This window comes from Hyla sarda, chromosome 1 (assembly GCF_029499605.1).
Source record: "Hyla sarda isolate aHylSar1 chromosome 1, aHylSar1.hap1, whole genome shotgun sequence".
NCBI classification, from domain to species: Eukaryota; Metazoa; Chordata; class Amphibia; order Anura; family Hylidae; genus Hyla; species Hyla sarda.
In genome coordinates, this window is record NC_079189.1 from 149,878,705 (window position 1) to 149,893,121 (window position 14,417).

Below are 14,417 nucleotides of genomic sequence, written 5' to 3' on the forward strand. Positions count from 1 at the left end.
GTCCCAGCGGCGTAGTGTGTTACTGATGGTAGCCTTTGTTACTTTGGTCCCAGCTCTCTGCAGGTCATTCATTAGGTCCCCCCATGTGGTTCTGGGATTTTTGCTCACCACTCTTATGATAATTTTGACACCACGGGGAGAGATCTTACGTGGAGCCCCAGATCGAGGGAGATTATCAGTGGTCTTGTATGTCTTCCATTTTCTAATAATTGCTCCCACAGTTGATTTCTTTACACCAAGCTGCTTGCCTATTGCAGATTCAGTCTTCCCAGGCTAGTGCAGGTCTACAATTCTGTTTCTTTCCTTCAACCGCTCTTTGGTCTTGGCCATAGTTGAGTTTGGAATGGGACTCTTTGAGGTTGTGGATAGGTGTCTTTTATACTGATAAGTTCAAACAGGCGCCATTAATACAGGTAACGAGTGGAGGACAGAGGAGACTCTTAACCCCTTAACGACGCAGGACGTATATTTACGTCCTGCGCCGGCTCCCGCGATATGAAGCGGGATCGCGCCGCGATCCCGCATCATATCGCGTCGGTCCCGGCGCTAATCAACGGCCGGGACCCGTGGCTAATACCACACATCGCCGATCGCGGCGATGTGCGGTATTAACACTTTAGAAGCGGCGGTCAAAGCTGACCGCCGCTTCTAAAGTGAAACTGAAAGTGACCCGGCTGCTCAGTCGGGCTGTTCGGGACCGCCGCGGTGAAATCGCGGTGTCCCGAACAGCTGATCGGACACCGGGAGGGCCCTTACCTGCCTCCCCGGTGTCCGATCGGCGAATGGCTGCTCCGTGCCTGAGATCCAGCCAGGAGCAGTCAAGCGCCGATAATGCTGATCACAGGCGTGTTAATACACGCCAGTGATCAGCATAGGAGATCAGTGTGTGCAGTGTTATAGGTCCCTATGGGACCTATAACACTGCAAAAAAAATGTTAAAAAAAAGTGTTAATAAAGGTCATTTAACCTCTTCCCTAATAAAAGTTTGAATCACCCCCCTTTTCCCATAAAAAAAATAAAACAGTGTAAAAAAAAATAAACATATGTGGTATTGCCGCGTGCGTAAATGTCCGAACTATAAAAATATATCATTAATTAAGCCGTACGGTCAATGGCGTACGCGCAAAAAAATTCCAAAGTCCAAAAAAGCGTATTTTGGTCACTTTTTATACCATAAAAAAATGAAAAAAAGTGATCAAAAAGTCCGATCAAAACAAAAATCATACCGATAAAAACTTCAGATCATGGCGCAAAAAATGAGTCCTCATACCGCCCCGTACGTGGAAAAATAAAAAAGTTATAGGGGTCAGAAGATGACATTTTTAAACGTATAAATTTTCCTGCATGTAGTTATGATTTTTTCCAGAAGTACGACAAAATCAAACCTACATAAGTAGGGTATCATTTTAACCGTATGGACCTACAGAATAATGATAAGGTGTAATTTTTTACCGAAATATGCACTGCGTAGAAACGGAAGCCCCCAAAAGTTACAAAATGGCGGGTTTTTTTCGATTTTGTCGCACAATGATTTTTTTTCCCGTTTCGCCGTGCATTTTTGGGTAAAATGACTAATGTCACTGCAAAGTAGAATTGGCGACGCAAAAAATAAGCCATAATATGGATTTTTAGGTGGAAAATTGAAAGGGTTATGATTTTTAAAAGGTAAGGAGGAAAAAATGAAAGCGCAAAAACTGAAAAACCCTGAGTCCTTAAGGGGTTAAAGAAGTAGCTACAGGTCTGTAGCTGACCAAACACTTATTTTCCACCATAATTTGCAAATAAATTCTTTAAAAATCAGACAATGTGATTTAATGGATTTTTTTTTCTCATTATGTCTCTCATAGTTGAGGTAAACCTATGATGAAAATTACAGGCCTCTCTCATCTTTTTAAGTTGGAGAACTTGCACAATTGGTGGCTGACTAAATACTTTTTTGCCCCACTGTACACACTCATCTCTACCCACCTTAGCCATATATACTCAGCTCTGCTACACACACATCCCAGCCATATACTCAGCTTTAGCTTTAGGTTAGGACATAGAGACAGGTGGACAACATTAATGTAAATGGTATGGGGTCCCCCAGTAGACAGAACTTTTTCCTATAAAAAAAAAAGGTAAAATATTTAAAGCATCATAGCCCAGAAAAAAAAGGTAAAATATTTAAAGTGTACCTATCATAGCCCAGAAAAAAAAGGTTATATGTCCCTCAGTACCTCATCCTGATCATGTACATATAACTTGTATGTGTCTAGCTTCTGTATTTCGTTTAAAATCAGCTTATATCAGATCACACTGAATTTCCATCTTCTCTCAGGAAGGGGTCATGTCCCTTTTTTGCCCTCACTGTACATGACTAAACTTCCTCATTGTGTGTCACTGAGCTGTCGGCCAATCACTGCACTCTGCTCTGTAACCCTTTCCTCTCTGGTTCTATGCTGCACATATTACACAGAGAGGAAGAAGGATTACTGGAGTTTGCCTGCTGTTCTCCTTATACACTCTGTAGTAGAGCCCTGCGTGGGACTGGTTCTTCAATCTCGCTCCCGATGATTCTTTGTCCAATCCCGCCCACTAACAGGAATGTACAGATACTAGGGTGCAATGCTCGGCACATACTCCCAATGTATAGTAGTGTGTGTAGTACACACACTGCTATACATGGGGGGTATATGCAGAGCATTGCACTCTAGTGTATGTACAGATGTGAATAGCAGTGACTGCAGACTCAGAGGCCCTGGTTCACTGACAGATGAAATGCTCCGCACATACCCCCACCTGTATAGGAATGTACACACACACTGCTATACACATGGGGGTTATGTGCAGACTGCAGAGCATTGCACCCTAGGCCTAGGGTCTATAGAAGTCCCTAGGGTGCAATGCTCTGCAATCTGTACATACACCCCCCCCCATATGTGTATAGCAGTGTGTGTATATGTACATTGCTATACATGTGGGGGTATATGCAGAGCATTGCATTCTAGTCTGTACTACAGACTAGGGTGCAATGCTCTGCACATACCCCCTCCTGTATAGGAATGTACATACACACACACTGCTATACACATGGGGGGGGTATGTGCAGACTGCAGAGAATTGCACCCTAGGGTCTGTAGAAGAAGCTAGGGTGCAATGCTTTGCAGTACACGTACCCCTATGTGAATAGCAGTGCAGACAGAGGCCCTGGCTGGGAGGATCACCTACTGATGCAGTCAATTACATACCCAGCCGGGGGCCGCAGCACAGCGCACTGTGTGTGAATTAGGGATCGACCGATATCGTTTTTTTAGGGCCGATAATCGGTGGAGGTTAGGGCCGATAGCCGATAACTTATACCGATATTCCGGTATAAGTTATCGGCTATTTATCCCCCCGCGACACCGCTGCAGTAGAGTGATTTAAAGCGGATGCTTTAAATCAATGTACTGCAGTGGCTTTTGCGGTGCCATAGGCCGCCGCCACCACCCGCTTCTCTCCCCCTACCTGTCAGGGTGGTCCGGGCCATCCATCCTTCCTGTAGTGTCCTGCGGCATTCCGGGTGGAGGGTGAACCGGTCCGGGCTGTCCTTCTTCTCCGGGGGTCATCTTCTCCACTCCGGGCAGGCTCCGGTCTAGTACGCTGCATAGACGCCACTGCGCAGTGACGCCCGTGTGCAGCGACACACCTGACGTCACGGCGGCGTCTATACAGCGTACTAGGCCGGAGCCTGCCCGAAGTGGAGAAGAGGACCCCCTGGAGAAGGACAGCCCGGACCGGTTCACCCTCCACCCGGAATGCCGCCGGACACTACAGGAAGGATGGATGGCCCGGACCACCCCCATTATGGGTAAGTTTAATTTTTTTATTGACTCGGAGGGTGGGGGTGGGGAAGGGCCCGACCGGTATAGCGGTATGGTCAAAAATCCATACCGGTATACCACCCAGCACTACGGTGGGGGGTGCGATGCGGTGCGGTGGGTCGGGGGGGGGGGCGGTCGCGGTGCGGCGGGTGGGGGGGCGGTCGCGGTGCGTGGGGCGGGGCATTATCGGCTTATCGGCAAGTAAATTGCCGATACCGATAATGCCCAAAATCGTGATTATCGGCCATACCGATAATCGGTCGATCCCTAGTGTGAATTGTAACATTGGTGGCAGCTGTGACCTACCTGGCCGGCGGGAGAAGAAGAAATACAGAGTAAACAATCCTCCAGGGCAGGCTGAACTTGCCACATAATGGCGGTGCGGAGGCGGCATGAGGAGGAGACATGACTGGGAGGAGCACTGAGACAGTCACGGAGTCTGACTTATATTGAGACTGCCATGGTGGAGCGGGATTTGCACCTGACCGAGCTGCAGAGGGGGTGTGGCCTCCTCCCAGCCAATCACAGCAGCTCACACACTGTCTGCTTTCTGTGTTCAGAGATCCTTCACACAGGCTTATAAAGCCCGCTTTCACTTCCTGTATTCCAAAGACCATAGTTACAGGTTTGGGACATTTAACCCCTTAAGGACCCTTGACGTACGCGTACGTCATGACACCCTGGTACTTAAGGACAATTCCGGCCCCCGCCGCGCACCGGGTGGGGATCGGACCGGGATGCCTGCTTAAATCATTCAGCAGGCATACGTGCAAAGGCCCAGGGGGGTCATCAGACCCCCCCCCCCCATGTCGGCGATCGCGGCAAATTGCAAGTGAATTCACACTTGCGATTTGCGCGATTCCGGGTCATTACGGGTCTATGGTGACCCGGAATAGAAGGGGGATCACGGGTGTCCATGACACCCACAACCCCCCTGAAGAGATAGGAGTAAGGTGGCAGGGGTGCCACCCCTCCTATCCCTGCTATTGGTGGTCTAGACGCGACCACCAATAGCAGATCGGGGGCGGGGGGGTTTACTTTCATTTTCCCCGTCCTGCCCACCCACAATAGGCAGGGCAGGACAGGGAAACCCGACGGACTGGCGCCGAAGATCCACTTACCGATCCGGAGGCTGCGGGCGACGTCGTGCGGCTGGATCCGACGAAGCCGGTGAGTTGCCTAGCGACATCTGGAGGGTACAGTCTGAGACCACTAGATAGTGGTCTCTAACTGTAGCCCTCCAGATGTTGCAAAACTACAACTCCCAGCATGCCCAGACAGCTGTTTGGGCATGCTAGAATATGTAGTTTTGCGACAGCTGGAGGGCTACAGTTTGAGACCACTATATAGTGGTCCCTAAACTGTAGCCCTCCAGATCTTGCAAAACTACAACTCCTTGCATGCCCAAACAGCTATTTGCTGTCCGGGCATGCTGGGATGCTGCACTTTTTTTTCTCAGTCAGTTGAAAGAACTGTGGAAGAAAAATATGGTATTTTTTGGGGTATTATATAAGACTAGGTTCACATTACCGTTGGGATTCAACTGACCCCACCGGGTCCCAACAGATTCTATTGATTTAATTGGGGTTAATCGGGAATCTGGTATTTTAATGTTTTTCTCTGCTAAACTCCTGTCTATGACAGACTAGCCAGCAGAGGTGTATATACCAGAGCACAATGGCAATGTGAATGAGCCCTAAGCTGAATGTTTCTGAAAAGAACCTCCAAAGGGGAAGCTACATGTCAAAATACAGTACAAAAAGTACAGAGAAATAAATACAATTTGTAAATGAAGGATAAAGATTCAGTACACAGTTGTATATACAGCTCCACTGAGGCAGAAAATCACTTTTAAATAAAACTGATATATATAATATTTATTCTAATTTTTCATTTTGCACTGTCATAAGTTAATATTTTGTATGATTGCTTTGACCATCAGGTCCACCAGCACCAAGACAGAGGAGAAACCTTCCAGTGCCAGCTTTGCCCTTTCACCTCTTCACGCCATTTCAGCCTGAAACTTCACATGCGCTGCCATCAGCACTTTCTCCGGGCTGAAGCCAAGGTGAAGGAAGAACCCAGTGATACAGACAATAAAGGTTCACCTTTTAATAATTCCTTGGGCAGCCATGATGAAGGGAGTGCTTCACCGGCACAAAGCTCTCTGCTTCCAGAAAACTTAAATCAGATCAGTTCCTCAGCTGTGAGTTCACTACCTATCAAGGAGGAACCTAAAGACAATGACTGTCCCTCTATGATGCCCTTCCCCGATAGACCAAGCAGCAACAGCAGCATGAAGCTGAAAGATTCTTTAGACTTTGTTACATGCCCTTCGTCTTTTTTCAGTCAGGATATCTCTGTCAAAATGGCTTCTGATTTTCTGATGAAGTTATCAGGTATGAAATTTTATCAATTCTAATTTATTTGAGTATTTTCATGAAATGGATTTTCAAAGCAAGTGAGAAATCAGAGTTCTTTTCACTTTTTTGGCACTTGTTTTAAGCACAGATAATTAGCATTTTTCTATTCAAGTATGTTGACCATTTATTGCAAAGGGACAGCCATATTGTAAAAGTGTGTGTTAAAAAATAACAGCCAACAAGACTGAACTTCATTTTGTGTTATTTATATATGTGCATATTTTTTGGCTCTGGTTTACGTTATACTTTTTTTTTATATTGTTGAAATCCAGAGGTACAGTGAAAGTAAGGCTGGAAAAGTTATCTCGGTATCATAAAATTTTTTGAGTTTTAGGATCTAAAATAAATCCCTCCAGTGCGTCAATGAAGTTCACATTCAAACAGTGTTGACCTGCTGTGCTTAAAGGAAAACTGTCAGCTCCCCCCCCCCGCACTAACCAGCGGTACTGGCTGGTAACGCAGGGGACACTGATCAGTTTGATGCTTACCGTGCCCGGATCCGCCACGCTGTTCGGCCCTAATGTTCTATTATTGGGATATGCTAATGAGGTGCTAACTGGCATCGGCCGGGCTAACTGTCACTCTGACGTCAGTGCCGCCAACCGCAGCGCCGCCCAGCTCATCAATATTCCTCCTCTCTCTCTTCATTACAGAGTGGAGAGAAGAGGGAGAGGCAGAGGGAGGGGAGGAATATTGATGAGCTGGGTGGCGCTGCGGCCAGCGACACTGACATCAGAGTGCCAGTTAGCCCAGCCGGTGCCAGTTAGCACCTCATTAGCATATCCCAATAATAGAACATTAGGGCCGAACAGCGTGGCGGATCCGGGCACGGTAAGCATCAAACTGATCAGCGTCCCCCGCACTCAGTACCACTGGTTAGTGCGGAGGGAGAAAGCTGACAGTTTTCCTTTTTAAGGTGTTTCTGATTCTCTACCGTTTCTTTTACGCGTTTTCTGCTGAACTGTATTCATGACCTCTGTCTTTGGTGTATAATATACCCAATAGTCTGGAAAAGAGTGTGCATTGTTGCAATGCTTAAATAAAGAGTAATGTATAAATCTAAAATGTAAAAGCTTGTTGAGAGGTTACACTTCAAATTGGGCATCATAAACTGCAATAACCATTCTGCTGCTTTAAACACTTCATTGTCAGTAGACAAAGGCTAGCTAGGTAGGGACGGTTCACTAAAACTTTGTTAAATTACTGATACGCCATTATAAAAGCCACCATACATCTGTGAATAATAGTCTATCTCTGCTCAAAGCTAGATCATTGTGCAGCTATATAATATCCCCCTATCTCTCTTACATTTACCCTTTGACCAACCATATTCCAGCAAATTACTGAAATTATGAGCTGGCAGAGTTTAGTCGGCAAAGCAGAAGAATAGTAATGAATTCACGTTTATAGATAAAATAAATCTATTTTGGTGTTTTTGAATCTGAACCGTGTTTTAGGTTTTCTTTTTTCTTTTTATTTTAATTTTATTTTTTGTTCTTTTTTTTTTTTTTTTCCGTGATGAGTACAAATACATTAGAAGCCCCAGGAGACGGACAGTGCTCTTAAATGGATGGTAATTGGCTACTGAAAAATACAGTTACGTTTTATGTCATAGCTAAATGACTTGTAGTTGAAAATATTACAGTATATTGCTCTCTGCATTTTCTTTAATGCCTTACGATGTGTTCTTGGAAAAGCTCTGTGTTGTTGTGTCCCTTGATCCTTGCTCCCTAGAGAATGTGGCGCTTTTGACCTTTGAATGCAGGCGGGATAGAGGATGCAATGGTTATAAAAGATCACATTTTAAACAGAGCTAAAAAAAGTCAGAGAAAAAGGAGGTAACTGTCGAGATGATGAACTGTGATTAGATACTGCCCTTAATCATCTGACATTTTCTGCAGGAAAAATAGCAACTTTTGGAGACCCAGGGCATACAGAACTATTGTCTCCATAATACTGTATTATTATATTAGGGACTAGAGAAGCGTATCTACTGTCCGTCAGAAGTCTCAGAGAGAAGCTGTTTTAGGGTATGTTCACACGTGCACAGGTGATTTCACCTAAGGAAATTCGTAAATAAAATCCACAGCATAAAATCGGAGAGTCTCCTTTCATAAAAATCTGCTGAGGCTGAGGATTTCATTGTGGAAAAAAGAATAAAGTGAATATTATAACTTTAACGATTACACTCTGCAGATTTTCCCTGCAGGTTTCCTCATCTGAAATCCCCAGTGTATACACTACGTGTGAACATACCCTTGCAGATCCAAACACTGCTGGCATTAGGGAATTTTTACCTGTCCATTAGCATGCTATAGAGCAGTGGTCTTCAACCTGCGGACCTCCAGATGTTGCAAAACTACAACTCCCAGCATGCCCGGACAGCCATCGGCTCCGGACTAGTCACGTTGCCTTGACGACGATGACGTGACGTCCCTGCGCATGAATGTCCCTGTGCCTCGTCGTCAAGGCAACGTCACTAGTCTGGGGCTGGAGCGGAGAAGGGGGCCTCCCTGTGAAGCTGGACAGCCCAGAACGACGAACCCTCCCCACTGGACGGTCCCTGCAGCATAGATGGCCCGGACCAGCTCACCCTTCCTTCCCACCGAGGGGAGGTGAGTAGAAAACTAAAGGGGGGTCTGGATGACGATGAAGGCCGCAGTGGTCTTCAACCTGCAGACCTGCAGATATTTCAAAACTACAACTCCCAGCATGCCCGGACAGCCGATGGCTGTTTCAGTACATCTGTTTGTGGAATAAATGTCAACCTACCCTAATATGTCCCATATTTCATGTGAAGGTTTACGATTCATGATAAACCTTCGTGAGACCATGCCAGCGCCGCAACACACAGGAATCCTTACCAGCATCTCTCACACCCATCAGCATTTGGAGAGTGCTGTTATACGTTTGGACCTGAGGGAGGCACTCTGTATGTGCTGAAACGCGTTGTCCTTTTGCAAATAAAAACTACTTGTCCTGTGCTGGCTTGAGTCTCTCCGTTTTGTGATCTCCTAAGCAGCGCCTCATAAGACCGCTTTTTCCTCTCATTTGAGATTTTCGTGTCGTAAATACTGGTTCTTCTTGCTAAGAGTCCAGTCCCGGTCTGAGTGCAGCAGCGTCCCAAATATCTCTACACACCAATCCTCCACAGTGATTTGCACCAACCGGTGAATAATATCACCTAGGTGTGGTGGAGGGCTCTACAGATCTTTTACCTGTCACAAAGGGAGCGCCCCCAGTCTCTCTAGTTTTGTTTCTCTTTTATTTCTGGGATTTATGATAAGGTGTTTTGCCAGTCTATATGTACAGAACAGTGATTGTCACCATGAACCTGGAATACAGTAAAACCACATGCAAGAAATTGAAATCATATTGGTCTTCAGAACCTGTACAATAGTGCAATACAAAAGGTCACAGCCAGCTGTCAGAATGAACTCTATACATCAGATTGCACAGTGAGAAATCTATTGAAATACTGATATGCCGGGGGACACATGCAAATGTGTTTCATTTATGCAAAAGGCCTAGTCATTTCATGGTGACTTACTAAAGGTCCCTGCACCTGACCTATAAGCTTTGTTGCCTAGCAACGTGATATAAAGTCATAGGGGTTGAAGGATGTATCTGTAATATTTTCTTCACTTAGATGCAGCATTTGGATGGTAATGTAAACGTGTACACTTACCTTTTATGCAAAAGAAGCTTTTTCTTTTCCTTCAGTTTGAGGAAATAGAATTTATTTATATTGCATGACTAAATTCAAACTGGAAAAATACTATTTAAAGAGGAAATTCACATGCGAAGCTTAGAACACATAGATTGTTACCTTCACCGCAGGAGAAGCGGAGAAGATTGCTACATATGGTCTATGATTAAGACTGTCGAAACATGTCAGACTTATCCATGTGTCTGTCCTGGCCATGTAAACATCTTATTAACCTGACGTAATAAAGCAAGAAGTTTCATCGGATTGTGTGTTCTTCTGGATATTTGTCTTCTTATCACCATACTTCTGATTGTTATATAGTTGTATGGAAAAATATCCATTACTAGCTAAGTTCCCAGTGTTGGCCCGTTTTTCTAATCCTTGTGGGGGAGGAAAAGCAAAAAAGGAGGAAGCTTTTCTCCTCCTATCCCGTCCTCATATCCTGACTCCATGGGGGAGATTTATCAAAACCTGTCCAGAGGAAGAGTTGCCCATAGCAACCAATCGGACCTCTTCTTTTATTTTTGACAAGGCCTCTGCAAAATGAAAGAACCGATCTGATTGGTTGCTATGGGCAACTTTTCCTTTGCACAGGTTTTGATAAATATCTCCCCATATCCCCTCCTCATATCCAGACACCATAATCCCTTCCCATAATCCTGTCCCCATAATCCTGTCCCCATATCCTGTCCCCATATCCCGACCTCATATGCTGCTCATATTTCGTCCTCATATCCCGCTCATATTTCGTCCTCCTATCCCGACCTTATTACCCGACCTCATATCCTGTCCTTATATGCTGTCCTCCAATCCCGACCTTCTATCCTGACCTTTTATCCTGTCCCCAGATCCAGACCCCAGATCCTGTCCTCAGATCCTGTCCTCAGATCCTGACCAAAGATCCTGTCCTCAGATCCTGTCCTCAGATCCTGACCTCATATCCTGTCTTCATATCCTGTCCTCAGGTGGGGCTGAGTTGTGAAGAAGATATTGTAAGCCGAAAATAGAAAGGGGCATGGCTTTTGGGAGTTGATATAATTTGAAAGCCAGACCGATGCACAAAAAGGGTAGAAAATAAAAGGGGTGTGGCTTAAAGGGTGGGAGTGTCTTTATAAGATGGGGTCTGGTATGCAGGGGTGTCTTGCAAGCCGATCTGACACCCTTACCACGAGATGCAGAGCGGAGAGTAAGGTACCGGAAGTCCCATATACTTGCAAGGGACTTGAAACGAAGAATTAAAAACATCCTTCGTGTAAGGGGGTAGGTAAGGGTTAATCTACCTTTCCTATATTTTTGTTTTACATATAAGTAACATGTGTACCACATATTATAGCAATATCTGCAGAAGCAAGTTATGCTGGGACATACATTTTCCATATACTTACATGGAACTTAAAACAAAAACCCTGACCCTTGCTAATGGGGATAGGTTAGGGTTAAATTAACTATCCTATATTTTAAGTGGACATATAAGTAACATGTGACCAAGTATTATCGAAATATCTCCAGCCGTTTGGAATTTATGCAGTAACATATATTTCCCATAGACTTGTATGGGACATACATACATACACACACATTTAGTTATATATTGCTTACCCCATAATGCCATAATGTGCAGAGAATTACAGATATATATATATAAAGTCATGTGGGTGGTCCTACTACCGATTGAAGCGCTCTATATGCACACGTATCCACAGGAAGCTGGCAGTCATGCCCACTATACAGCTAAGCCTGCAGTGAGCAGAGTTACATGAATAAATGAGAAGTCATTTTGGAACTTATCATGCAAAACTATATATCATTCTGCTCAGCTCCCCCTGTTCTAAAGCATGTTGCCTCAAGATGCAATTTCAATGTTACAGCTTTCTTTTGGAGCATACCTGTTTTTAAAATATTTTTTATTTATACATTTCCCTGGTTTTGTTAAGTAAATCCGACAGAGTAGTGACTAGGAGATTTTTGTACTCTTGCTGCTCTTATTGAGCCCCCCGAGAGCCTCTTCTTTGGAGCAAAGCAATCTCTCATTCACTGCATTATAGGGGGCAGGACCAGGGCTGAGCTGTTTGCCAGTAGTGCACGCACAGGCACTTTCTTCCTTAGTTGCTTAACCAATCCTAGGACAACACTCTAAAGGAAGGTGAAGGGGGATATCACATTGCAGCATTGCGACGTGTTTTGATGTAATGGTCCCGCCCCCTTGTGACGTCACGCTCCGCTCCCTCAATGTAAGCCTATGGGAGGGGGCATGACAGCTGTGGAGCGTGACGTCCCATGGGGGAGGGGACTGATTCTAACGGGGTGCTGCGTGCAAGATCACGGGGGTCCCCAGTGGCAGGACCCCCACGATCAGGCATCTTATCCCCTATCCTTTGGATAGGGGATAAGATTTCTTAGCGCAGGAGTACCCCTTTAACTGTAGAGGGTTGCGAGCTGTGATACTCAGCAGTGCTGCTGGATTCCATTGTTATGGTAGTGGGAGTGAATTTTTGCCCAGCTGACAGAAGGGCTGTGCTGGGGACAGCGTGGACCGAAGAGGACCATGATGCTGGTTGACAGATGTGCATTGTAGTGTGCAGCCAGGGAATTGAAACACTAGTAAAAAGACCACAGAGGAGCTGTTAAAAGGTATAAAAGACTGTATTTCATTTTGAGAGGGACACTCTGACCACAACTTTACCCACCAATATAATCTTTTTGCATGTGACTGTGTTGACTTTGCATATAGTTAATGCTTAGTTTATTCACACTATAGAATAGTAGTAGTAAACTTTGTCAATTCTAAGTTAAAAAAGTTCTCAACCTGTGGTACATGTACACCAAGGGATACATGCCATGTCTCTGGGGTGTACTTACACTGCCCCAATGCTATGCTTTTGATGTGCTGCATAGTGTATGATCATAGCCTTAGGGATAGTCTGATATCATGTCGAGCTAGGGGCTACTTACTGAGTTACATCATATTTATATTGAAGTTCACTTTGCCAGAGGTAAAAATCCTGTTTTGCTCTTGATCCATCTACTTTTTAGATGTATCTGTTCACTTATATTAGCAAATTTATTAAAAATGAAAATAAAATTTCACATGGACATTAATATTCAGAACCTTTGCTATGAAACTTGAAATTTAGCTCTGGGACCTCCTACTTCTCTCGATCACCTTTGAGTTGTTTCTGCACCTTGATTGGAGTCACCCGTGATAAATTCAGATGATTGGACAAGATTTTTAAAGACACAGCACTGTCTATATAAGATCTCACTGCTGACAATGCAAAAGCCAAGCCATGAACAGAGAAGAACTGCATGTGGAGCTCACAGACATGATTATGTGAAGGCACAGATCTGGAGAAGGGTACACGTCCGCTGCTCTGAAAGCTCCCAAGAGGACAGTGGCCATAATAATTTTGAAATAGTGGAAGTTTGGAACAACCAGGACTCTTCTAAGAGTGGGGCCCACTGAGGGATCCGAAAAAATAGCTTCATATCCCCAAGTGAGCCGAGATCTTAGTTGTTAAAGTACACAGATCCACCGGCTCCCAAGTTCTATTGCTTGAGAACCGATAGCCAGGACTACTGCTGCACTCAATATCACTGTAGCACACTGCCTGCACCCAGAGCATTGGGAAGGAATGAAATGGAGTGCCAATAAGTTGTGGGGAGGGGTGTGACAGTTGAGTAGATTTTTTTTTTTTCCGTAGGGCCTAAGAACTATATATATAGAGATATATATATATATATATATAGTGGCCCAGTACGGGATGGTGTGTCCCCGTACATTTCTCCTGCCATGTCAGGCAGAGTCCGTCCATATCCCCAGGGCCCCCCTTACAGTGTAACCCCTATTATATATATGTTTGTATTACTAGTGTACTGTTGCTTTAAATATTAAACCATGTGCTTGTTACCCAGGAGGCACTAGTGACCAGGTGACCCCCCAAGTGACCTATGGGATCCTTGCTAAACTTTTCTATAAAACCAGGGGGAGGGGCTGCAATCTCTCTCTTGGAGCTCTTAGCTCATTGCTATTCCTGCTGAGGTCCAGTGTAGTCGTCTCAGTGTATGTGTCCAGAGCATTGGAGGCCTCAAGCCTAAAGTCTGCAGCCACAAAGTCAGCTTAAGTAAGCTCAAAGTCATCTTCATGTCAATTGTCAAGTCAATCAAGTCAAGTCTTCTATATAGTCATGCACTAAAGTGTCTCTACATACTGCAAGTCCCAGCAAGCCTTCGAGGTCCCCCTGTGTCACTGGTTACCTCCTTGGGATATTTGCTGTACTGCATAGACTCTCACCTGTCTACCCTCAGTAAAGCTACCGTTGTCCGTAACTTGGCGTCAGTGTCTTAATTGCCCCCGTGCCTAGCACAGGACCAAGCTGTATTACCTTCGGGTGATTAAGGCTAAACCACGCCCTGGTGTCACAAGAAGGGGTTAATAACATT

General features: G+C 45.0%; 1 protein-coding gene across 2 annotated transcripts in view; it reads left to right on the forward strand.

Annotated features, from left to right (window-relative positions):
* Nucleotides 1-14,417, forward strand: part of ZNF827 (zinc finger protein 827) — a 183,746-nt gene that overhangs the window by 94,954 nt on the left and 74,375 nt on the right. For both annotated transcript variants that reach the window (XM_056562852.1, XM_056562851.1), the window contains exon 4: nt 5,788-6,244. In XM_056562852.1, the coding sequence (XP_056418827.1) occupies nt 5,788-6,244 (457 nt within the window). The remainder of the gene's footprint in view (nt 1-5,787; nt 6,245-14,417) is intronic.